Source organism: Myxocyprinus asiaticus, chromosome 10, assembly GCF_019703515.2.
Source record: "Myxocyprinus asiaticus isolate MX2 ecotype Aquarium Trade chromosome 10, UBuf_Myxa_2, whole genome shotgun sequence".
NCBI lineage: Eukaryota > Metazoa > Chordata > Actinopteri > Cypriniformes > Catostomidae > Myxocyprinus > Myxocyprinus asiaticus.
In genome coordinates, this window is record NC_059353.1 from 48,723,421 (window position 1) to 48,750,816 (window position 27,396).

The following is a 27,396-nucleotide window of genomic DNA, read 5'->3' on the forward strand; positions in this document are numbered from 1 at the left end:
GTTCTCAACCGATTTGACATTGGATATGAAGTGGTGACCTAACTTAGTACCAAAACAAATGGGTAAACAACAAATGGATAGTCCAGTGACCCCGTCTCACAACTTGTGGCCTTGGTTGAGCCAGTGTTTGGTTGGTTGGGCTGTTCAAACAAACTGAGCAATGTTATGAGAGTATCACAGAGCCACACAGGAATCAACCTACGGATGACTTAATTATAGTTGCATCTGCATATTAAAGTGGGATAGGAGAAAGTATTTTAACACTGAAAAATCACCTTTAACATTTCGAATATATTATTATTTTTTATTATTTATTAAAAACAGGAGCCCTTGAATGTGATATCAGATCCTTATACCCACATCTGTTGCGGGGTCCAAAATAATTTCGCTGCTTTAAAGGAATATTCCATGTTCAATAAAAGTTAAACTCAATCGACAGCATTTGTGACATAATGTTGATTACCACAAAAAATTTCGACTCGTCCCTCCTTTTCTTTAAAAAGAGCAAAAATCAAGGTTACATTGAGGCACTTACAATGGAAGTCAATGGGGCCAATTTTTGGAGGGTTTAAAGGCAGAAATGTGAAGCTTATAATTTTATAAAAGCACTTACATTTATTCTTCTGTTAAAACTAATGTATTATTTGATCTGTAAAGTTGTTTAAATAGTCATTTTTGCGGGATTACATGGTTCACGACGTTGAGTTGTAAAAGTGTAACAATACACAGAAAAGGTTAATAAGTGATTTTATCACACTATAATCATGCTAACACACATATTGTTTACGTCTTGTGACTATACTTTTAAAACAGTGAGTATGTGACGAGGAGGAGGGCATGGCCGTGCTAGATCACGGCTAGCGCTGAATCAGCTGATCAGCGGGAGAGCGAGATAAGGGGCAGCCGGAGATGCCGGATTGGGAGAGAGAGACACACGTGGCCATGGTGTATGTGTTCGTCTTATGTTTTATGTTGTTTTAAGTTTATGTTTGACATTAAAATTTACGTTGACTGTTCTGCCAGTTCTCGCCTCCTCCTTGCCTGTCCTTTAACTGATACAGAGTATTTTAACAATTCGCCCCCATTCACTTCGAGTGTAAGTGCCTCACTGTTGCCTCTATTTTTGCTTCTTTTTTTTTTTTTAAGAAAAGGAAGGACGAGTCTAAATACATTTTTGTGGTGAATATCATTATGCCACTTGTATTAAACCTGTAATATTCCTTTAAAATGATCTAAAATGACTGTCCTTTTCTCGCTCCTCCTTTGTCCTCCCGTTTAATTTCGCATTCTGACCCTTGACTATTGCTGAGTCAGCCCGTTGTATTCGTTCATTTGCTTGTGACATGCTACCATTACTCAAAAACATGTACACAGCATTGCGAAAGGTGCGAAAAGGTCAACAACATGACCCTGAGTGTCCTTTGAGAGGAGAGAAGCATTTTATTCCACCCGTCCATCTACCTAACCATTTACAATCCATATCAATTCATCTTTTTTGAAAACATCCAAATGTCTGAGCAAAGTGGCAAAGCTAGGCCTAGGAAATCATAACTAAACACTGAGTAATTAACACAAATTAACTGATGTTTTAAAGGAATAGTGCACCCAAAAATGAAAATTCTCTCATTATTTACTCACCCTCATGCCATCCCAGATGAGTATGACTTTCTTTGTACTGTTGAACACAAACAAAGATTTTTAGAAGAATATCTCAGCTCTGTTGGTCCATACAATGCAAGTGAATGTTTACCAGAACTTTGAAGCTGCAAAAAGCATATAAAGACAGCATAAGATTAATCCATAAGACTCCAGTGGTTAAATCCGTGTCTTCAGAAGTGGATATGATAGGTGTGGATGAGAAACAGATCAATATTTAAGTCCTTTTTTTACTATAAATTCTCCTCCATGTCCAGTACATGGTGATATGCACAAAGAATGTGAATCGCCAAAAACAAATATAGAAGAATGCCAAAAGTAAAAGTGGAGATTTAGTAAAAAAGGACTTAAATATTCATCTGTTTCTCACCCACACATATCATATCGTTTCTGAAGACTTAAACTACTGGAGTCACTTGGATTACTTTTATGCTGCCTTTATGTGATTTTTAGAGCTTCAAAGTTATGGTCACCATTCACATGCATTGTATGGGCCTACAGAGCTGAAATATTCTTCTAAAAATCTATGCTTGTGTTCAGCAGAAGAAAGTAAGTTACACATCTGGGATGGCATGAGGGTGAGTACATGATGAGAGAATTTTCATTCTTAGGTGAACTATCCCTTTAAGGGAATTCCTTATTTGCCTCATGGAATTGATTTTCAGGGGCATTTTTACCTTTGTGAGGTCATATTTTTTGTAATTAGATAAAAACATAATCCATTTAAGTGCTTAAAGTGAAACATTTTATTAATTCTCAATTTGTAACAATGAAGGAATACATTCTTAGTCGTTACAATTATGGCTTTATAAAATCAAATCAACATCAGATACAAAAAAACAACTGTAAATAATGCATAATCTAATTGTAACATTGTACATAATATGTCCCTATACGTTGAAATTATACACAGAGTTTATAGTTACGAAGTACACATACTTTGTCACTATTCTTAAGTACAGTGTTTAACTATATTTCTACTCAAGTATAAATATTTCTGTTTCATCCATTCTACCACCCATTTTCTATCGGCAAAATATTTCTGTTGTCTTATACCTTACTACATCTTAAAGAAAAGATGAATAGTTTTACTCTAATACATTTATGCAGACACTTATGTTAATGTAAAATGCATGCAGATCGGTGATAGTGATGTAAAATTTATTTAATATATATTTTTTAAATGGTTAATCTGTTTGATATGGAAATTACCGCAAAACCACTGATAATCAATTCAAACAATAACATCAGTAATTTTGTTGTGTACTGTATATGTTTATACAACAGTTAGTTTCAGATTCTGTATGTAGATTATAAAGTAGTCTCACTCTGTTTGCTTTCATTCCCAGCATAGTTGAGCTAAACCCAGATAGTCTAAGAGACCCGATTTTGGTCATAACTCAATTTTGACAAAATGTCTAGTTTATGTTTTCCAGTGTGATTTTTAATCTAAGCCGCTGTCACAAATTGGAAAGGAGAGGATTTCCAAGGGCAAAGACTCCATGCACTCGGTGGGAATGTAAATGACCTATTTACATTATAACTATCCACCAAAAGACTGCTGTCTCAGCACGCTTGGGCATAGCTGGGGATTATTGATACCACAAGGTGTTTTCAGTGCTCCTAAAATCAAATGTATATTCGAAACAGCGGGCTGAAATCGAAAATGATGAGCTCAGGGGAAGTTATTTAAGAAGACAACAGGAAATGCAGTGTTTAGATTAGAGAAGGTGCTGCATGTTCACCACAGCCTCAGAGAGAGAGTGTGTTAGAGAGAGACATGACTTGTTATGCGTTTTGAGAAAGCACTTTTGAGAAATAAATAAAATTATAATTATTTTTCTCATTTATTTTTGTTGTTATATATGTATAAGATGACATGACTTGCATGGTGTTTAAATATACTGTATAGAATGCAATGGATAATCGATGCATGATGTGGTCACAGACATTTTTATTTTGTGATTAATATCAAGATTTTAGGTTTAAATTTAGATGAATGTATAAATGAATGTGCATCACTGCTGAAAAAATATTTTTTTCATTTTGAATGCTGGTGTTCCAACAAGACTTTTTGACCAGCTTAACCCTTTCAGACTTCCTTGGTTAACCGCAGCATTACCAGAAAAACCATATCAGTCGACCAGCTTCACCAGTTACGTTTTGCTGGCAAAAAACTGGCACCAAACCAGCACTAACCAGCACAAACCAGCCTAGACCAGCATGGGAAGATTTCATTTCAGAAGGAATGTCTTCAGTCCTTAAACTGGTTTATTTTATTAAAGGAATATTCCGGGTTCCATAACAGTTTAGCTGAATCGACAGCATTTGTGGCATATTGTTGATTACCACAAAAATTAATTTCCAGTCATCCCTCTTTTTCTTTAAAAAAGTAAAAATCAAGGTTACAGTGAGGCACTTACAATGGGAGTGAATAGGGCCAATTTTTGGAAGGTTTGAAGGCAGAAATGTGAAGCTTATAATTTTATAAAAGCACTAACATTAATTCTTCTGTTAAAACTTGTGTATTATTTGAGCTGTAAAGTTGTTTAAAACAATTTTTACGGTAATGTTAGGGTTTTAGGGTTTGTTGACATTAGAGATAGACCGATATATCGGTTTTACCGATTACCGATGCTTTTTGGAACTGTCGGTTATCTGCAAAAATCTATGCCGATAGTTGCAGATAGTTTTTTCATAATTTTGTCATGTCAAAATAAGAGTCCCCGGTGTGTTTTGGGCTTGTTTATACTTAAAAGTCCCATGTTATGCAACAAATTGTAATTTTTTTCTGGTTATTATTGGGATTTTGGTAGAACAAAAAAACTTTGCCCGCATTAGTAAAGAATTTTTTTTTTTTACTATCGGCCAATTTATTGGTTATCGGCCTCTCCCACCACCTTAGTTATCGATATCGGCAAAATCCGCCAGGGACTAAAAACGGTTCAAGGAACAAAAACAAAAACTATAAACGAACAAACATTTTTGCAGAACGTAACCGAAAACGGGAACAAAGTGATTTTCAATTGTTCCGGAGTGAAAACGTTATTTTTAAATGCAGGTAACCGGTTATAACCGTTTAATTTCGTTCTGATATTTTTTTAATGAAACCAATGGCTAAAGGGTTTATCACAGTTATTTTTGGCACTACACCACTTCCTGTTGCCTGAAAAAATGAAACATGTGCTTTGATCCATAAGAAAACTGCTGCATCACAAATTTCTTTGCCTAATTGCACTTTGTGGATGTCGCATTCTGTGAATGAAGACCTTTATTAACAACTATGTATAATTACTACATATACACGCACAGCTAATCCAGGTACAAGGAAAACATTACTAGAGGTAAAAAGTACATTTCTCAGTTGTTTCCAAGTCTTCACTGAATTATTGTTAGATATGATGCAATAATACAGATTTGATGCTACTGTGTTTTGGCTGAGAAGCAGATTTACCATTTTTGCTCAGAATGAACCAAAATTATTTTTTTGTTGTTTTTTTGTCCCTGAAATCCACTATCTGTCGATCTCTAGTTGACATTATCATCAAGCTACAACTTTACACAGAAAAGGTTAGTAAGTGATTTTATCACACTAAAATCATGTAAACACGCATATTGTTTATGTCTTGTGGCTATACCTTTCAAACAGAGTATGTTCCATTGTAAGTGCCACACTGTTACCCAGATTCTTGCTTTTTATAAAGAAAAGGAGGGGAAAGTGCATTGAACCTGGAATATTTCTTTAAATTGTCCTGCGGTGTGAAACACATTTATGTCATATTTCACAAATATGTCAACTTTCCAATAGTATTTCAAGTCGACTATTAGGGCAATGACAAGGTCATGGGTTTGAACATTTCAAGTTGAATATACTGTAAATCACTTTGGACAAAAGCGCCTGCCAAATGTATAATTATATATGTCAACTATCTATTTATATTCCTTTGCATTTATAGAACCACTGTGTTGAACTCATTTCTCTGAATGAAAATAGGAGTTTTACTAATATGATGCATTCCTGTATATTAACAGGTCCCTGTAGATGTTGACCAAATCCATAAAGCATTTTCCTTGAAGATAGTAAGGTGGCTTTACAATTAATGTAAAGCAATCAACAACAAAAAATTAAAATTAAAGTGGAGAAATGGATACACACTGTTATAATTTTAAAAATGTCTGTATTACAGTAATGAGAATCACCATTTAGGGATTATGAAGAATGACAAAAATAAAATAAAAATAATAATTTTTTTGAATTTTTGAATTGAAAGTCATTCAAACATAATAGTGGATTTTTTCTTTTGCTCTTGGAGCAAATGGGTAAGTGAAAATAATTTTTGCTGTTGTCTCCCATTCATCGCTGTCTAAGTTTACCCAGCAAACGTTTACTTCTACTTTCCAAAACCCGGAGTGTGAAAAAGGTCTATTGCACTCAAAGATCTTCCACCCAAGTCTGTTTACATAAGCTCTTCTACAATTTAATAACACAGCATAACAATAGGTTGACCCTTGTTAACTTATTGTCAACAGGAATAGACCACTGGCATTTTATTATTATTATTATTATTATTATTATTATTATTATTATTATCTCAGTTACAGTTCTTCTTGTTTCTCCTTTCAAACACAGTTAAATCAGCACATAGAGAACATAAACCACAAAACCTTATGGCCTCACTCAAGAATGTGAAGTATGCAAGCCGAAGGCGATCAATGCCATCCAAAGGGGGGCAGTGAAATGTCACATAGTATCCTTCGATACATTTGAACTCTTTACAATTTTCATAGTGAACAGAAATGTATAAAGATGCCCACACAATCGAAATAATCAGTAATATTCTTCCAAAAAAAAGCTTTTTAATTGATTTACTGTTAGCTGTGTGCAAATCCCTCCTATGAAGAGAGTGCAATGGTTGCTTCCAGAGTGGGAGGTGTTGTTGAGTGGAGGAGTCACCGCAGATCAATGAACTGCGCGGAGCAGACGGGCTTGGCACACCGACAACAGCGAGCGTTCTCTGGGATACATGCTGTTCATCCTTCCGCAACATATATTTTGGTCCCCGGTCTTAAAGATACGTCAAAGCGGGACTATATGACATCACAGCTCGGTTTCTATGTTTGATAGAGCCAGATATACAACTTTACGCTCTAATCTCTCGGATAGTAGCACGCACAACAAGACTGAAACATTTGAAAGAAATTGTTTCATCTGTCGGCGAAGATTCGCTAGTTGACGATGATTTTTGCGAATTCTGGCCACCCAGTGAGGACGTCGCATTATCGTAAACAGGTACACATGTATACATTTCACTTTAACTGTGGCCTTCTTTGTTGTTGAAAGTGTGGAAGTGTGGGTTTAAAGTCATAATTCCAGATTTTTCGCGTAAATTAATTGTTTGCGGAAACTGTTATGGCGTTTTCGCACTTTTATAATAACAGTAACAATGTAACATGTGAATGGAACGTTCGGCAGCACTTGCGATGATTGACAGATGGAAAACTACTACTAGTGTCCTTTTATAGAACACCATGAAACTAATGAATAAATAAAAGCTGTCATTTCTTCCCCCTCCGATGGGTGTGCTTTATGTTAGCTTTTAATTCTATTGTGTTAAAGCGCTCGCTCTCATTCACAATTTTATCATCACACCTCGTCCTCCCCCTCCTAATCAAACCCGTCCCACCGGTTTATAAATAGGCCTGTATTTGATCAAGTTTTTACGTGTCTCACGCGCGTCACAACATTTTCTTCCGATGGGAATATCCATTCACAGCCCTGCCTACCTTCCTGCTGTGCAGTTAATCCACTTAACCCAACCTGTAATGGTCAAAAGTCACAGTGCTGAATTAATGCATCCTGTTTGCTCTCAAATGACATTATCTTCATTAAACTAGTCTCTGATCTCACTGCATGCATGCAAGCATACATGTATTTCACGTGCATTTCATGTGCATAATAACACATTCTTATTATTATTTGTTGTAGTGCCTTCGATTTCAGTTGATTTAAATGAAAATAATGTTATTACAGTTATTTTAAGGTAATGTCGTTAAAATCAGCTCTTACTTACAGTAATGAGAATCACCATTTAGATGAATGTCAATTACAAAAACACTAAAAACACATCTGGATGCATTATGGTAATGAGAATGAGTGGAAAACATGCTTAATTGCCATGAAAACAGTGTCACAATGTAAACAAATCTCAGTGGTTCTAAAATAGCCTTTATTTACTTCATGCATTACTGATTTTGGGGTGAAATGGGACCTGGGCATGTTTTCGTGACATTCACCCTTTTACAGGTGAGAATTTGGGGGAAATGTGCTTAATCGTCAGGAAAATAATATTACAATAAGGGCTGGCACTGACATGCGATTTTATTTATTATTATAATTATTTATATATATATATAGATTTTTGATCTTAAGGGTGGGAAAGTGGTTCTCTCTTCATTTGAGCGGGAGTGGGGTGTTACAAGTTTATGGAAGGCACAAATCTTGGGGGGGCAATGCTCCACCAAGTTACCCGGCCATGGTCACAATGTCCAAAAAAAAAAAAAAAAAAAAAAGTCATATTGCTCCAAAAATATCAAAACAAAATTGTGATGCAAAGCATAATTTCTTTATTCTTTTCTTCTGATTTTGTAATTAAATGTGACCTGGACATGTTTTCTTGACATTCACCCTTTTACAGGTGAGAATTTGGGGGAAATGTGCTTAATCGTCATGAAAATAATATCACAATAAGGGCTGGCACTGACATGCAATTTTATTTATTATTATTATTTATATATATATATATATATATATATATATATATTTGATCTTAAGGGTGGGAAAGTGGTTCTCTCTTCATTTGAGCTGGAGGGGGGTGTCACAAGTTTATGGAAGGCACAAGAATCTTGGGGGGCAGTGCTCCACCAAGCCCCCCCCACACCCCCCCACCCACCGGACATGTTTTTGTGACACTCACCCTTTTACAGGTGAGAATTTGGGGGAAATGTGCTTAATCGTCATGAAAATAATGCCACAATCAGGGAAAATGAAGGGAAGGGAAGATGCAAATTTTGGGGGGCATTTGGATCTTAAGGGTGGGCAAGTGGTTCTCTCTTCAATGAAGGAGGAGGTGGGTGTCAGAAGTTTATGAGTGGCACAAGGAAAATCTAAAAGGTCAATGCCCCCCCCCCATGGCCATGGTCACAATGGCAAAAAAATCGAAATGCTCCAAAAATAGAATTATTATTCTTAATGCAAAACATAATTTCTTAGTTTTTCTGATTTTGAAGTTAAATGTATCCTGGACAAGTTTTCGTGACATTCACCCTTTTGCAGGTGACTCTGAGTTCAGATGTTACCAGGTGACCGTATCAGTGAATCACAATGGAATTAGTGTTGCTTTTCAAGCTGCGGAAGCCTTGATGATTTACGTGTTGCGAATTGCATGCTTTTAGTGCATCTTCTAATGATGAAATTTGATTTATCAGCAGCACGGTTACAGATTGACTGCTTGATTGAAAAGGGGGGCGGGCTTGCTAGTCACTCAAGAGGATTATGCATATATTCATAGCCCGGTTTAACCGCCGAGCACGCTGAGTAGGGTGAGGGCGGTTACTGGAAGTTCAGTGTATTTCCAGCACGGATATTATGGGCTGACTGAGTCTGTGGTGCTCTGATAAGACGCCAGACTCTCCCTGCCGAGCTGAATAGTCAAACAGATGTGCGTTACAAACAGGCTTTGAGTTCCTAAGAAAAGCCAGTTCCACTCTGGGAATGTGTTGCTTTTCATCGGGGAAGAGGACCTTACAGGGGAAACGTTAGTTTCTTTTCCTCAAAGATGTTCTTTGTCCATTTGTAGGCCCAGTTAATGCCACATTTCCTTTTTGGAAGACTGTTCTATGATGCAATGGTCAGATGAGATGTTTTGCTTTGTTTTTGAGAGGTTTGTTCTAAAAACAGATGAAGTCATGGCATGACAGAAAGACTCCGTTTTCTTGGACCTTGAATGCTGTTATGCAGACCAAAAATATATTTATACAGTGGGATCGAAAAGTCTTAGACCACATTGAAAATGTGTGATTTTGCTTCATTTAAACAAGGAAATTCATCGAAGTTTTAGAATTTTGATAAGTTTTTCGACGCAAAAAGATTTGACTCTTTTTCTTGGTCACTGATCAAATGTAAGCACATTGGTAATGTTGACCAGATGTTGACCTCCCTTATTAAAGCACACAAGAGGCTCTTTGGAATGTTCTCAAATCATGCGAGATTACATGATATAATCAAATTTTGCACAAACTTGTGGAGTTCATGCCAGCTTGAGTGCATGCGAAAGGTGGGGGGACATACCAAATACTAAAAAATTCTCAAATACATATATTTTTCAATTAAACTTTTCACTCAGATTGTGCCGATGCGGATGAAACACCATACTAAAATACTCTGATAGTGTTTCCTATGGTGCAGTTGAGCGATAACGCTGCCCCGTTACTGAAGTTACAACGTGACACACACAGCAGGACCAGTGAAGTCTGATTCTGGAATTAATAACTCTAATGAGCCGGTTCTTCTGAATCTACAGTGTGTCCAGTGTAGTCAGATTCCCAAACAAATGATTCTACAGAGCTAATTCTTTTAAATCTAAAGCACGAAACACACAGTGCAAGCAGTTTAATCCAATTCCTGAACTAATGAGTCGGTTCTTTTGAATCTACAGTGCAAAACACAGCACGACCAGTGTAGTCTGATTCCCGAACTAATGACACCTATGAGTCGGTTCTTTTGAATCTGCAATGCAAAACACACAGTGCAGGCAGTTTATTCCAATTCCCAATGACAACGTCGACAATAAAAAAAATTGTCAACAAAAATTTTCGTTGTTGAATAGTCGTTTGATGTCATTTAACGCAACATGAGATCACATTAAACTCTAATGATGACACGTGAGAGCAGCACTGCAGTTCACTACTGACCGAGGAGAGGAAGAGTTACACAGATCACAGTCCAGATGCACTCGAAACTTTCCAAACAGCTTCAGCTGATGTAGATCGCAAAGTGTGAGGGAATTCTACAAAATCAGAAGTAAAAACAGAAGCACTCTCGTTGCGGAATATGTGGAGCTAGACCTGCCGCTCCACTGAAGCAAAACTTGCGTGTCGAGCGTCTTTAAAGGAAACACCCCGGCGTTACATCTTTAATGCAGTTCTATTTAATGCATTATAGCTTTATTAAAGTTCAAATAATAAGGAAACTGTAATTTCTCTGTGCGTTCAGCGCCTCTTCTATGAGTTGACCGAATGTCCCGATCTAAGGGGGAGAGATTGAAACTGCACCCAGCTGAGGCACACTCTGTCACGGGACACTCATCCCTCGAGCGCACACGCTTAATGCAGCTAGATTATAACGTGATGGCTCGTGACTTATTGAATCATAATATATGTGTCACTGTGCATTTCTTATCGTGAAGAAAATTGGCCATATGCAGCTTTATTAATAAGAGAGAGTTTGTTTTTGTGAGTTAAAGATGGACTGAAGTGAACAGAAAGGTGAGAGAGGGTTGTCTTCACCCCATTATACACGGCAACAAAATACGTTTTTGATTTGTTTTTGTTTTGGCTTGTTTTCCAATATAAATATCTAAAACTCCTTTAAAACAATGTACATTTATTTTAGGAGCTATACTGCAGAATATATATATATATATATATATATTATCTGAGAATGTTGAATATAATATTAAATATTTAAATATTTGAAAATATCTAAAAATCCTTTAAAATAGATGCATTCACCTGAGAAGCAGCATATAAGATATTTAGACTTGATTTTAGAGAACAGATCTTGAATATAAGTATATTTTGTCTTCACTCGCAGAAGTATAAACAACTGAAAAAATACACTTGTATACAAAATACACTTATATTTAAGATCTATTCTCTTAAAGCAAGTCTAAATATCTTATACGTTGCTTCTCAAGTAAATGTATCTTGTTTTAAGGATTTTTAGACCATTTTAAATGGAAGACAAGACAAAACACTTGATAACAACAGGATTATTTTTACTGAATTAAACTTAATAAAAAGTATTTTTCCCTTTAATTCAGTGAATGTCATTTAGAGGTATTTTTAAAAGATGATTTTGTCCTCTTTATTGTTAGTAAGCACGTTTAATACAACCTTTTATCTCAGGCACAAGCTGAATAATCAGTTAAGAGCTAATGATTAATCGTTGCAATAATCGCCCGAATAGTCGAATAATCGTTCTAATAATGGTTAGATTAGTCAATTATAAACATAATCATTAGTTGAAGCCCATATGACAATGTTTAGTTACAAAAGGCATTTTGTTGTAATCAGTGAAATTATATGAATTAATGAAATACATTTTTTTGTTTGTTTAGAATCTTTATTTAATATATATAGTCTACTGAGAGCCGTAAATGCAATAAAAATGCATTTTGGAATTTCCAGGAATTTGTTTTTCCCTCAAAAATAAGTTATCATTAATGGAACTTTTAAGGCATTGAAATCAGAATCAGCTTTATTGCCAAGTATGCTTACACATACAAGGAATTTGTCTTGGTGACAGAAGCTTCCAGTGCACAAACCATACAACAACAAGACAGAGATAATAATAATAAAAAAAAAAGAGAATAAAAATAAAAAGTGAATAGAAAATAAAGTATATATAGAAATACACATCTGTTATATACAGTGCAAGGGAATGTAATGGCAGAAGAAGTAGGATATGTTGGATAAATATAAATAGACTAAGCTGTTATTGCACATAGTTATTGCTCAATGGAGCAGTTTCAACTGTTCATGAGATGGATAGCCTTGGGGGAAAAAACTGTTCCTGTGCCTGACGGTTCTGGTGCTCTGAAGCGTTGGCCAGTAGGCAACAGTTCAAAAAGGTAATGGGCAGGGTGAGTGGGGTCCAGATTGATGAACCAGACAGTGATCAGAGAGTCCCAAAGCTGTTCTAGGGACAGAGCGATATGCATCCTTTAATGTTGTGTAGCAGTGATGCAGTATATTTCTGTCTCTGGTGGGGCATGTAATGTGCTGTCTGTATTTTGGCAGTTCACGGGTGAGATTGGCTCTGTTAAAATCGCTGAGAATTATAATAAGTGGGTCCTGGTATTGTTGTTCAGTTTCTGTGATTTGATCAGCCAGCTGTTGCAGCGCTGTGATCAAACACGCTTGTGGAGAAATATCAACACTGACCATCCCGCGGCGAGTAGAAAGGCTTACAGTTGATAAAGAGCGCTTCCAAATTAGGACAGCACATCATCTTTAACGTTGTTACATCTGTACACCAACTTTCATTAATGTAGACAGATTAAGATTAAGGCAGACGTAACGCGCTGTCCGGAATGGCTTCACTCAGCCAGGTTTCCGTGACGCACAAGGTAGCAGAGATTGAAAAGTCCTTGTTTGTACGGGCGAGGAAATGTAGTTCATCCGTTTTGTTAGGAAGAGAGTGGAGATTCGCTAGATGAATACTAGGCTTCGAAAGCTGTGCTGACGAAGCTTGTCCAGTGCACCGGCTCGCTTCCCTCGCTTGCGTCTCATAGCGCGCTTGAACAACACAGTTGCGCCTCTGATTAAAATGTCCAGAAGAAGGTCAGAATAGTCAAAAACCGGGAAAAGATTGTCTGTTATGTGCTGCTGAATGTTCAGAGGTTCGTCCCTGGTAAAACTGATTACTGATGGCAGTGGTGGCTGAGTGGTTATGGCTCTGGGTTACTGATCAGAAAGTTGGGGGTTCAAGCCCCAGCACTGCCAAGATGCCACTGTTGGGCCCTTGAGCAAGGCCCTTGACCCTATCTGCTCCAGGGGCGCCGTATCATGGCTGACCCTGCACTGTGAAAAAAAAGAATTTCACTGTATATGTGCAAATGTATAATGTGTGATAAATATAATTATTATCAAGGCTGCCATCCGCGGCACCATCTTGTATCCTTGTCCGCACCATCTTGCATCCTTGTACAAGGTTTAAACAAAATCTATAAACATTTTCTCCATTAACGATAAGGTAAATCATACTCCCCCCTCCCCCCCCCCCCTTTTTTTTTTTTTTTTACAATGTTTTAAGGTACAATTACATGGATTGTCTTGTTAAATAAAATATAATTTTTCCCCATACATTGTAAGGGAACTACTAGTCTCATGACATGAGGAAATAAATAATAAGGCGTGGGAGTCACCGTGAGCAATGCTGGAAAATTGCAAAAAATGTGTTGAGTGTCAGAATGTACAGCACATAAAACCTCATTACAGAGAATTTCATAGACATAACTAAGTAGACAAAGCAGAAAATGCAGCTCTGCTCATGGATATCCGCTTTACTTTCTGTTGCGTGCCTCAAACGAAACTCTGAATATCTTTAAAATATTCAATAAACTGGTAAACTTGGGAAATGATCTGATTATTTCATCCTCAAATGTGCTCATTGTATCAAAGCGGAACTTTGTGAACAAAACTCGGCTTGCAGGCGGACTGATAATCCATACTGTGTGTGCATCTACTCACGGAAGTTCCATCGAACCATGCAGTCAGATTTGCGCTAAGTGGTTCAAGAAAGCGGTTTCCAGATTTGCGTGCTATATGCATTTGTTTCAGAACAAATTGTGGGCGGTGAGCTCTGAGGCTGAGACTAGGGAACTACCATCCAGATTTTTTTGTTTTGTTTTTTACTGTAGCATTTTTAGTTTTTGTTTAATTACAAAAAACAAAAATTGACAGTATATTTAAACAATGGACTTTCTGTTAATTTAATGGAGTAGCACAAATTTTATTTAATAGGTGGAAATAGTGGCAGACAGTTTTACGCTCTTTGATGGGCATCCAGTGAACTGTGTCACTGCTGCATTCCAGAGATTCCGAACACTTCCTCCTCCTTGTTACTTCCACAAAAGAGCGCAAAGGGCTAATCACAGTTTAACAGCGAGGGTACTTGAGCAGGAAGACCTCCACAGCTCAGAACATCTGTGTCCATACACACAGGACGGAAGAGATGTCTTTACCACACAAGAGCTCTTTTATAGTACGGAGAATGAAGCCAGCAAAGCGTTGACCTCCAAAGCCTTTTCAAACATTCCCAAAGATTTTCTCTGCCATTGGCTTCACATTCAGATAAAGCTGTTTTTTAATGTATGTTTCATATGGATCATCATGACTAAATGATTTGATGTTGGTATAGCAGTAGATTGGACTGAATTTTGTGTTCGTTGTTGAAAGATCAAGCCAAAGTTCTGGGGTTTGCTTCATTTTCTCTGGCGTCAATTGGTCGTTAGATTGCTTTATATATAGAAAAACTGGGCTACAGACCACACATACTGTGCTGATGACGAAATTTGCGTTATGCGCACTGCACGAGTTGCAGCGGCACGTGGAATACCGAAGTATACATTTCACCTATTAGAGATAAACCTGCAATATTTGGGGTCTGTTGCACATCTACTCATATCTAGCTCCACCAGAGATGTCAAGCTAATACGTGTTGATCAACGCCACAGACAAAGCTCATCCTTTGACTTCCTGCACCACGTTCACTTCCTTGATGTTCTGAAAGCATGCTCTCTGTCAGCTGTGCTCCTGGGTCAGAGCTTCAAGCCCCTGTGGACCCACTTTAATGCTGACAGCAGCTTTCTGAAGCAGAAGACACTGCACTGCAGATATGGATCACAGTGCTGCCAGATATACATCTTCACAGTGGACACCTCCCTAATACTGACAAACACGAGCAGTGTAACATTTGAGCTGAGGAGATTCTGTGCACACAGGAAGTGGATCCTCTGTACACACACTTCCTTCATGACCAGATTTATTTCAGAGCTTCAACATTCTTGTTTTTCTTGTTAGTTTGGCTAACCCTAGCACACTGATTTTGGTTTACTAAGTTCTCCAATAGAGCTGACCCTTGGTCTTTGTACTTGCATATTAGACTAGATGTCCAACATTTGGAGTTATTCTTTATTAAGTTTGTAGATCTTTTGGAAAACATTCATCTACAGTGGAATTAGCTGGTTTTCTGCATTAATTGGTCATAAAATGTGATCTCATCTTCATTAAGTCACAAGTATAGACAAACACAATGTGCTTAAGATAACACCACACAAACAGTTATAATCTTTCATGTCTTTATTGAACACATCCCATTAAACATTCACAGTGCTGTGGAAAAAGTAAGTGAACCCTTGTATTTAATAACTGGTCGATCCTCCTTAGGCAGCAATAACCTCAACCAAGCGTTTCCGAATTAGACCTGCACAATGATCAGAAGGAATTTTGGACCATTCTTCCTTACAGAACTGCTTCAGCTCAGCCATATTCGTAGGATGTCTGGTGTGAACGGCTCTCTTGAAGTCATTCCACAGCATCGCTATTGGGTTAAGGTCTGGGCTCTGACTGGGACACTCAAAAAGGTGGATTTTCTGTTTGTGAAGCCATTCTGTAGTGGATTTACGTCGATGTTTAGGGTCATTGTCCTGCTGCATGACATAACTTGGTTCAGCTGGCGCACAGCCACCCTGACATTATCCTGTAGGATACCTTGATAAACTTGGGAATGCATTTTTCCCTCGATGGTGGCAAGCGGTCCAGCCCCCGAAGCAGCAAAGCAGCCCCAAATCACGATGTTCCCTCCACCGTACTTTACCATTTGGATGATGTCTTCATGTTGTTATGCAATGCCCTTTTTACATCATACACCGATCAGCCACAACATTAAAACCACCTGCCTAATATTGTGTATGTCCCCCTCGTGCCGCCAAAACAGCGCCAACCAGCATCTCAAAATAGCACTCTGACATGATATTCTTAGTCATACAAGTTTGGAACAGCATGAGGGTGAGTGAATGATGACAGAATGTTTTGTAACACTTTAGGTTGTAATAAGGTTGTATTTGGTAACATTAGTAAATGTATTAAGTTGGACTGGGTATTGATACAGTTATCCCGATTTGATTCGATTTCGATTCATTTGGGGATATTTCAGTGATATTGTCCATTTTGCTTGGGTATGAAAGAAATTCTCTCTCAGCTAATGCTGTTAATTATACTGGAGACTTTCTATCTTGGTACATTACTAAGGGTGGGTAAAAATACAGATTTTCCGATGCATCGTGATCTTCATGAGAATGATCTCGATATCGATTCTTAAATACCAAGATAGATCTTTACCTCTATGTGCAACCCTCCACTACAGTGAGATGAAGTCACTCGCATTTGCAACCAAATTTCACGCTATGCAACTAAAAATGTATATATTTGGCAAAAGGCTGGTATATATTTATATTTCACTCACCAATAATTGTGTAGTGTAGTGGTGAAGTATTCAGCAGCGAGATCCTTTCACTGTATGTTGAGAGTAAAAGTTGTTCCGTGTAATGTGTATCCGAAGACAAGATCCATGCAATTAATTTGTCATTGAGTAATGTCTTTTTTAATATCCTTTCTGTTATTTACAGTCAGTTGTTGATCAACAACAACAAAAAAGAAACATTCTTATCACAGATGAGATAAAGCCATTCGAGTCCACGCTTGTTAACATGCGCTCTCATTCGCTCTTTACAGAAATGCAGGTTTTCTTAAAGAGACAATACCAGTTTTTAGCACGTGTTCGACCAATCATTTTAAATACTTGTAAATAGTACAAATTATACAGTTAAACATGTAACAAAGCATAATATTTGCAATATAATATCATATTTATTGACTGAATACTTGGATTTGTTCATTTTTTAAAAGCTAAAATGTGACCAAAATGATGAAAAACAAATAAAATATAACTAGTAAAATTAATATTTTCATCATGTACCTAGTAAGAAGGTCCCCTGTATGATTAAGTGCATTAGCTGGGAGAGAATTTCTTTTATATGTAAGCAAAATAGACATTATAACGGAAATATACCCATTTGAATCGATATCGAAAGTGGAGTCGAATCGGGAAATCTGTATCAATACCCAGCCCTATACGTACGAAAAGATTTATCTAACAAATGTTATTTTATTATTAGTTTTTCATCATTTTGGTCACATTTTAGCTTTTTCAAAATGTAAAATTCCTTCAATAAATATGTCTTGAAACTGCACATATTATATTGCTTAATTGGTACTGTCTCTTTAAGAAAAGTGGCAGTTCAGCGAGCGTCCCACAGAAGTGTTTTGGTAGAGCGCATATAACCAGAGTCGCACGGCTTCTTTACTGCATCTGATTACAATTAAATATTTCATGCTAGTCATGCTTTTTCTGTCCTATACATTTGTGAAGATACTCTCCCTTTTGCTTCGTTTTCCTATTTCCACTCCACCATAAAGAGAACCTGCTGTTTAGTTTTCACTCGCATGTTTTGTTTTATGTCTTTCCAGTCTGACCGCAGTTTGTTTTGTGTCATTTTCCGGCAGCCCCCTGTTGGCCACGCCTCCCACCCGATGGCTCCGCCCAGTCCTGGAACCAACAGCAGCACTAATCACAGCAGTAGCAGCAGCAGCACTGCCGGCTGGGAGCAGCTCAGCAAAACGAACCTGTACATCCGTGGGTTGCCCCCAACGACCACTGACCATGACCTGGTCAAACTCTGCCAGCCGTGAGTACCACTTTACCATTCATCATTGATGAGAGATGTTGATTCATCCCCCTCATCTTCAGAGTATCAGAGTGCCTTGTGTGTGTGTTTGTGTGTGTGTGTGTGCACACTTCATGAATTAAAGGGATAGTTTCCCCAAAAATGAAAAATTCTGTCATTATTTACTCACCCTTATATAGTTCCAAACCTTTATGATTTGCTTTTTTTCATAAAAAGTCGGTCAAGTAGTCGGGCTCAATTTTTTAACTGAACAGCTTTCTTTTAGCTACTTGGTTTGTTATTGTAATTTTTATTGAATAGCGACATTGTGTTATCATTTACATGTCAGGGACTATATCTTCTAAGAAGGTTGAATTTTTTTTTTTAAAAGAAGAATTTCTTTAATAAAACAATATTTTTATAATAAGTGTGTAATTTATGCACCACAGAGAAAATGTATGTACAAATGGCTTTCTTATAGTTGTCTCTGCATAATAAGCTGGAATGGAAGATATTTTAATATGGAAAAAGTTACACACTTCAGCTTTAATGAAAATTTTGACCTCTTTTGTACCTTTTTGCTTGGTAAATTATTTTAATTGGAGCATTGAAATTATTTTGGCAACATTACTAACATTTCTAAACATTATAACGGCATGGCATTATATGGTAGTATTTAAGGTTGGGTATTGATACAGATTTTTCAATTTGATTCCGATTCACAAGCCTTACGATTCGATTTGATATCGATTCATATAAGTACATTTCTGTTACAATGTTCATTTTGCTTATATTTGAAGAAATCCTCTCTCAGCTAATACTCTTAATTATAAAGGAACCTTCTAGGTACAACTCGAAAATATAAATTTTACAAACTATATTTTAGCATTTGTTTTTCATCCAATTGGTCACATTTTAGCTTTTGAAAAATGTTCGAATTCAGTCTGTTCCATCAATTAATGTCTTGAAATTGCATATACAGTTGAAGTCAGAAGTTTACATACACTTAGGTTGAAGTAATTAAAACTAATTTTTTAGCCACTCCACAAATTTAATATTAGCAAACTATAGTTTTGGCAAGTCGTTTAGGACATCTACTTTGTGCACGACACATGTAATTTTTTACAGACAGATTGTTTTACTTTTAATTGCCTATATCACAGTTCCAGTGGGTCAGAAGTTTAAATACACTAAGTTAACTGTGCCTTTAAGCAGCTTGGAAAATATCAGAAAATGATGTCAAGCCTTTAGACAATTAGCCATTTAGCTTCTAAAAGGAGGTGTACTGAATTGGAGGTGTACCTGTGGATGTATTTTAAGGCCAACCTTCAAACTCAGTGCCTCTTTGCTTGACATCATGGGAAAATCAAAAGAAATCAGCCAAGACCTCAGAAAACATTTTTTTGGACCTCCACAAATCTGGTTCATCCTTGGGAGCAATTTCCAAATGCCTGAAGGTACCACGTTCATCTGTACAAATAATAGTACGCAAGTATAAACACCATGGGACCACACAGCCATCATACCGCTCAGGAAGGAGACGCATTCTGTCTCCAAGAGATGAACGTAGTTTAGTGCGAAAAGTGCAAATCAATCCCAGACAACAGCAAAGGACCTTGTGAAGATGCTGGAGGAAACAGATAGACAAGTATCTATATCCACAGTAAAACGAGTCCTATATCGACCTAACCTGAAAGGCTGTTCAGCAAGGAAGGAGCCACTGCTCCAAAACCGCCAAAAAAAAGCCAGACTACAGTTTGCAAGTGCACATGGGGACAAAGATCTTACTTTTTGGAGAAATGTCCTCTGGTCTGATGAAACAAAAAAAAAAAGGAACTTTTTGGCCATAATTATCATAGTTATGTTTGGAGGAAAAAAGGTGAGGCTTGCAAGCCGAAGAACACCATCCCAACCGTGAAGCATGGGGGTGGCAGCATCATGTTGTGGGGGTGCTTTGCTGCAGGAGAGACGGGTGCACTTCACAAAATAGATGGCATCATGAGGAAGGATATATTGTTGAATTATGTGGATATATTGAAGCAACATCTCAAGACATCAGCCAGGAAGTTAAAGCTTGGTCATAAATGTGTCTTCCAAATGGACAATGACCTCAAGCATACCTCCAAAGTTGTGGCAAAATGGCTTAAGGACAACAAAGTCAAGGTATTGGAGTGGCCATCACAAAGCTCTGACCTCAATCTGATAGAAAATTTGTGGGCAGAACTGAAAAAGCGTGTGCGAGCAAGGAGGCCTACAAACCTGACTCAGTTACACCAGTTCTGTCTGGAGGAATGGGCCAAAATAACAGCAACATATTGTGAGAAGCTTGTGGAAGGTTACCCAAAATGTTTGATCCAAGTTAAACAATTTAAAGGCAATGCTACCAAATACTAACACAGTGCATGTAAACTTCTGACCCACTAGGAATGTGATGAAAGAAATAAAAGTTGAAATAAATCATTCTCTCTACTATTATTCTGACATTTCACATTCTTAAAATAAAGTAGTGATCCTAACTGACCTAAGACAGGGAATGTTTTCTATGATTAAATGTCAGAAATTGTGAAAAACTGAGTTTAAATGTATTTGGCTAAGGTGTATGTAAATTTCTGACTTGAACAGTATTATGTTGCATATATATTTTTGTTACATTTTTATTGTTAACTTGCATAATTTTTACTTTTGCAGCTATTTGCATTGATATGTAGAATACATGCCGAATTGATACTGTCTCTTTAAGACTAGCGGCATCAGCAAGTGAACGCATATAACGAGAAAAGACGTGCATGATTTCTTTAGCGCATTCATTTGTGATTTAGAATTAAATGTTTCTTTTTATTGTTTTTAATTAATAACTGTGTAAAAAAACAAAAACAGAAAGGGTATTAAAAAAGACATTATTCAATGACAAATGGATCCGTGGATCTCGTCTTTGGTGTACGATTGAAACCAAACTCTTAAGGCCTGTTCACACCAAATCCGTGATGATTTTGCGAGACGAACCTCTGACGGAAGGTCTATTCACACAGAGTCTGTAGAAACATGAAATGAAAAAACGATTTCACCCTTGTACAGTAGGCGGCGCTGTTGTTATACCAGCCTCCTGCCCACACCTTCATCTGTTAGAGATTAATATATTGAATGCTGTTAAAGCATTCGGCATAACTGAGGAGTATATTATCTTTTTTTAATGTGAGTGATATGAGTAAAGGTCACTGTTGCATAAATATATGTCCTATTTATATTTGCACATGTATTTATCTACGAGTATCTTCCAAATGTACTCCAGAACCCAACTTCTCTTTATAATACCTTGATAATATAACACTAGGTACAGTGATATAAATACACATGGAATAATGCACATTAATATAAAAGAAAATACTGGCTCTCTGCATTTTCTTTATTTAAATTATTGCAATACTTTGTTACATTCGTACCGAAAAAGCGGGTTTGGTGTGAACAGGCCCTTACTCTCAAGGCGCACTAAAAGGACCTCTGTGCTAATAACATCTTCACTTTACTAGTCAATCATTGGTGAGTGAAATCTGAACATTTACCAGCCAGTGGCTAATCATCGAAATTTTTAGTCGCATAGTGAGAGATTTACTTGCATTATAGAGGGTTGCCACATAGAGTGAAAGATCTATCTTGGGATTTAAGAATCGATATCGATATCGAGATCGTTCAAACAAAGGTTGCGATGCATCGGAAAATCGATATTTTTACCCAGCCCAAGTAGTATTTGTTGTATGTAGCTTTTAATAGTAAAAAGTTTTACTTTTAAATTACTGTATAGAAATGGGAATTTAGTGCTTCATTCTTGAAATTATTTAAATTAGTTTATTTTTGATTTTGGTGTTTAATATGACCTATACATGATTTTATGAGATTCACCCATATAATATAATTTTACTGCATTAATTTAACAAGTTGGGAACTAGAGCTCATGCAGGATGTTCGAGGAATATGTTCGGTTTATTTGGATAATGAAAGCATCATTAGATGCTCTGATTTTTTTTAGTAATCTCACACAGCCTGGCTGTATCGCTGAATGAAGTCTCATATTTCGGTTACTCTGTATGAAGGGCTGCAGGCTGACCATCTCCTCTAAGAGGTCTGGGATTAATGCCATCAATAAAAAATGAGGCATATGCTGTAGCACTCTGAGTCTTATTGGGTCATTTGATTTAGTGATTTTAGAGCAGAATCACAGTATCGAAACTACCAAGCGAAATGAATGAAAAATGTGCAGAGATTGACAAACAGACCATTATGACTTTTAGCAACAATAAAATACAATGTGAAAAAGAAAATGGTTTTGATGACTCCAAGCAGGAGTGGATGGCATCACCAAAATATTATATTACAGTATGAGTAATTTTATATCATGGTGATAGTATGTATAACAATATAGTTATTTTTGCTCAGAATTTAAACGAAAAAAATCATTAATATATTTAAAAACCATGTGGCAATGGCTGTTTTTGGATAATCCAGTGAATTTAATTCTTAAATACAAATGAAAGGTACTTTTCATCATTCATAACAAATGAACGAAAAGTCTTCATCAGTTCACAAACAGCTTCAAATGATGTAAAACTAATATTATAAGACAAATTTTCTTAATTCTGATAAACCTTGTTCACAGCTGTCAAAAATAGCTGATATACGTGCACACCTGTTACTGCACATCAGTTGAGTTATATATGAATGTGGTGAGATGCACCGATGCTTGGCAACTGTAATATAAAGAGCATATAAAGAGAAAATACTCAAACAACAAAGTACTTTTTGTACTTTTCGAAAATAAGCTTTACCACACCCATTAGTTTAAATTTCCAGCAAAATAACTATATTGTGATAGTAACTGTTACAGTGATTAGGAATGGGACAGCATATCGAATTTCGAAATATCACGAAACCATACGACTGTTCTCTCGCTAATGTGCGCTGAGCCGAAATACACTTTTTGAACTCTTAAAGAGACAGTACTATTTTGCTGCTTGCACTTTGCAAGTAAATCGCTTGCATATGCGACAGAATTCCGTGCTACGCAACTAAGATGTGTTTGCTGTTAGCCACTGGCTTGTACATATTAATATGAGGTAAAAACAACTATGTAACTTCTCTCTCATTAATGTGCACTGCGCTAATTTAACCGTAAACACTTGCTAGCAGATGCGCACGTTAACTTTTTCTCTTAAAGAGACAGTACAAATTTAGTGCTTGTTATACATATTAAAGTAAACTCAATGTAAATTGTAAGTGCATATACAAAAAAACATGTAACTAAATGTAGTAATGTAGTAAGTGTAATAAATGTGTAATGTGTTATTAATATTTAAAGGGACAATCATACGTTATGAAATGTTTTTACTTAAAAAAAACAAAAAAAAAACACTGTAAATATTAAAGAATTTAACAAATATGTTGCTTGCAGCATTTATGCAGGGGTTTGGTAAAAAAAAAAAAATTATATATATATATATATATATATATATATATATATATATATATATATATACATTTTTTTTTTTTTTTTTTTTTTTTCAAAAGTAGTTTTCATAGAGTAATTTTTAAATAATTGTTATATTTGTAAAATTTCTGTTTTCATTATTAGGTTTCAAACTTGTGAATATCTAGTTAAAAATGTGTATGAAATTTCAAAGAGTGACAACCGTTTATATCACTATTAATAATGCAATTTCACGACATCATATAAATGTATGTGAAATGTGAATGAAATTTGTCGATTTTTAGAAGTTTAAATGTGATTAAAATGATGAAAAGCAAAATATAAAATAAAGTGTACATTCTCACACACTATATTACGTGATGTCATATATAAATACTATATATATAGGTGAAGATGTCCCCTTCCTGGTTAACTTAATATCTTTTTCAGATATTGTCAGATACATGTCGCCAAAAGTCTGGTGAGTAAAAACTGAAACGTACTAGCCAATCGTGATTCTTTCTCCAACGTGTCCACAGAGGGTTGGCTTGTTATACAAATGAATATAATCTCAATGTAAATACTTGTAATTGTACACATTATATCAAACGATGACAGCTCATATCATTAATGTATATTAAATTTCATGACATAATATTAATTAATAGAATGTAGAATTATTTTTACACAAGGTAAAATGTGATTTATAATAATGTTTAGTTATTTTGCTTGTCCTGCACCTGATCAGCCTGAATATAATTATTTTTGAAGGTTTATTTGTTTGTGATCTTTTACTATAGAGAAAAGTACTGTTTATGAGAAACTCTTATTTGGATTTTAAGCATTTATATTATGTATTGGAGAACTTTATTCTGATGAGAAATTTTGCTCAAACATTTATCATGTCATACTTTGTCATTTAAGAGTTGTTATATTGAATCAAGATTACTTCGAATCGTGAACATCATATTGTACATCGAACCATATCGTCCCATCCCTGTTAGTGATATAGAATTACTCATACCGTTATGTAAGATTTTGGTCATACTGCCCATCCCTATTAGGGTCAGTACGTTTCAGTGTGGTGTAGATGCCAATGTCACTTTGCTGCTTCAAGAAATCCACGTTTATTTATTTGGATTACGGGAAATAACATGTTAAATCTCAGAATTTGTGTCTTGCGATGTTCACAGGTTTGTCCTCAAAGGAATTCAATCAATGTCTTTAATTAGAAATCTGTTCCAGTGTACAGACTCATGCGCAGTTCATCTCTGTGAACACTTCAACTGTGAGCATTTGAAGCACTGGATTAGTGTTGGGCTCTTCACTGCAGGGTCAGTGGTGTGATCGTCTGACCCTTAGCTGTATTTAGCTTAATCTCATCCTGATGGCTAAAGCGGTATGTCCTTTGACCTTTCAGATGTAACCTTTCAGTAAACAATATAAGGTCAGAGGTATTGATGTCATAGTACGGGCATGTTGAGCTTTAAGTATCAAGTAGAATATGATATAATATTGGGCGTGCAACAATGGAATAAATGCTTAATATATATTGTGTAAGAAAAATGACTGCTATAGCTATAGCTAAATCTCAATATTTTTTCAGCCTTTTGAAGATCTGAAATGCTCTGAAATGACCTAAATGTGTCAACCCTTTCCTCCGGCGGGCCCACAAGAAAAACTAAATTGCCAAAACATTAATAACTTCAGTTTTGACCAACACAAAACAGGTATCGTTTGAAAGCTTAGAAGCTCTACTTTACAATGCATGTAGGCATTATCACCAAAACTGAACAAGTGCTTTGAAATTTGCAGACAGATCAGAAGTGTTCCGGTTTGGTAATTTATATAAAAAAATTAAAAAAAGAAATTACACTGAACATACAGTATTATTGCAATCAGTAAAAACATCAAACTCATCAAATAGCCATGTGTTATATGTTGTTGGTAAGCTCTCAAAGAGTAGAATGCAGCCAGCCTATTTGTTTTACTCACAGACAAAAATATAGCGAGTAATAGCTAAGTATATGTCTTTGACAATTATGTTGGTGTTGCTTATATGCCACGTTTTTGCTTATAACTTAACGAATAAACAGAACATAAAATATCACATACCATTACTTAGAGGAGGTGATTATCTTTCAAACAAGCCCACACACAAGGTAATCGGATACATAAATCATTAGATAACCCACACAAAGCACAATGTTACATGTGACCACCAGGAGATGGCGCCAAATACATGACACAGTCTCAATGATGACTCAGATGACACAGAATGAAACTCATTCTGTGAAATCTCATTACTAAAATCATGTCTGCATGCTATGCAAACCTTTAGTCATTGTTGTGTTTGCATGTGTAATTAGTTCTTATGTACAATTATTATGTTTTATTTGTTTGGAGAGGCTTTTGGACACTATGATAAATTATATTTGTAATGCTAGAACTTTTGAATGCTTTTTCGTATCAACACAAACATTTTCTCAGATACAGTTGACATGATTGGGAACAAAACAAAAGCAGTTTTTCGGAGCCACCTTATTTACACCTAGAGATATATAATGTTAAATCAGAAAAAGAAGAAAAAATGTTCATTTTTGGATACATTTTAAAATGTATTTTTCAGCAGTTTGTTAGGCTGAGAGTCTTAGAATGCATTGATACCAAACACTTGACCATCCATTTTTTTTTTGTTTTTTGTCGAGTTATAAGCCTTTCATTTTGGGGATGCCACTGTAACAGGAAACCTTTCAAAACACCTTCAGAACATAAAGGGTTAATTTTTTTTCCTTTTCTTTTTACAATCTGAGAAATCATAATTTGACTAATCATCCATTGCAACAAAGTAGATTCAAAATGTTTAATTGCAAAAAGTAAAATGCTTTAAAAATCTAGTTGAAAATACTGCAATAAAGGCATGTTTAACTGTTTATTATGTATATTTAATCATTTTCATTTATATGCACCAATACATCTTAACAATTGAATATTTGTTGTGAATGATGCAACATTTTGACTGATGATGCAAATGAATCGAGTGCGTTTACATGCACAATCTTACACGATCATGCTTAAAAAGCCGACAGCGTGTGTAGACATTTAGACGCATTAAATGACTTTCCTTTTTCTGTGTAAGGTTAGAAATATTTTAAGAATAAATTGAATCAACACGGGAAGATTTTTGCCCATAACACACTGGTTTTGCGTTGCATGTAAACACTTCAACCAGCGTTCATACCGGCTCATCCAATGTACGCATGTGTTGTGCACGTGATTCTTCACGATTTGACATCAAAAGCAGAGAATAACTCGATAATTTCAAATCAAATGCAAACGCAGTTTTCTTACTTTTGTATTTTTTTTACATTTTTTTAAATAAGCTGATTTTTGGGAGTTATCAGCATATTGGTGTGCATGTAAACTGGCTTACTGAATCAGAGTTTTGAACTGATTCGTTGTAACAGACATTATGAACTGATTCACGAAAATGAGTCCAACTTACCAGCTTTAACACAGTTTTTGCTACTGAAGTTTAAAATCAGTCTAAGCGCTCTCGCACTCGTGTCAAGTTGCGAGACTAAGAAGAATTGCAAAACAAGTTTAATGATGCAGTCCTGAGGGAACTTAATGCCCAAATAAAAAGCGATGTTGCTAATAAAAAGTAATTGCTAATTTATTGTGAATATTTTATATAAAACCCAGTACAAATTA

At 36.0% G+C, this 27,396-nt stretch overlaps 1 protein-coding gene across 5 annotated transcripts in view; it reads left to right on the plus strand.

The window, feature by feature from the left end:
- LOC127447540 (RNA-binding motif, single-stranded-interacting protein 1-like) overlaps positions 1 to 27,396 on the plus strand; it is a 108,503-nt gene that overhangs the window by 20,128 nt on the left and 60,979 nt on the right. For 4 of the 5 annotated variants that reach the window (XM_051709495.1, XM_051709496.1, XM_051709499.1 and 1 more), the window contains one exon: positions 18,064 to 18,245. In XM_051709495.1, the coding sequence (XP_051565455.1) occupies positions 18,064 to 18,245 (182 nt within the window). Of the gene's footprint in view, positions 1 to 6,611; positions 6,947 to 18,063; positions 18,246 to 27,396 lie in introns of those variants that run through there. The other variant, XM_051709497.1, reaches the window with a different exon arrangement.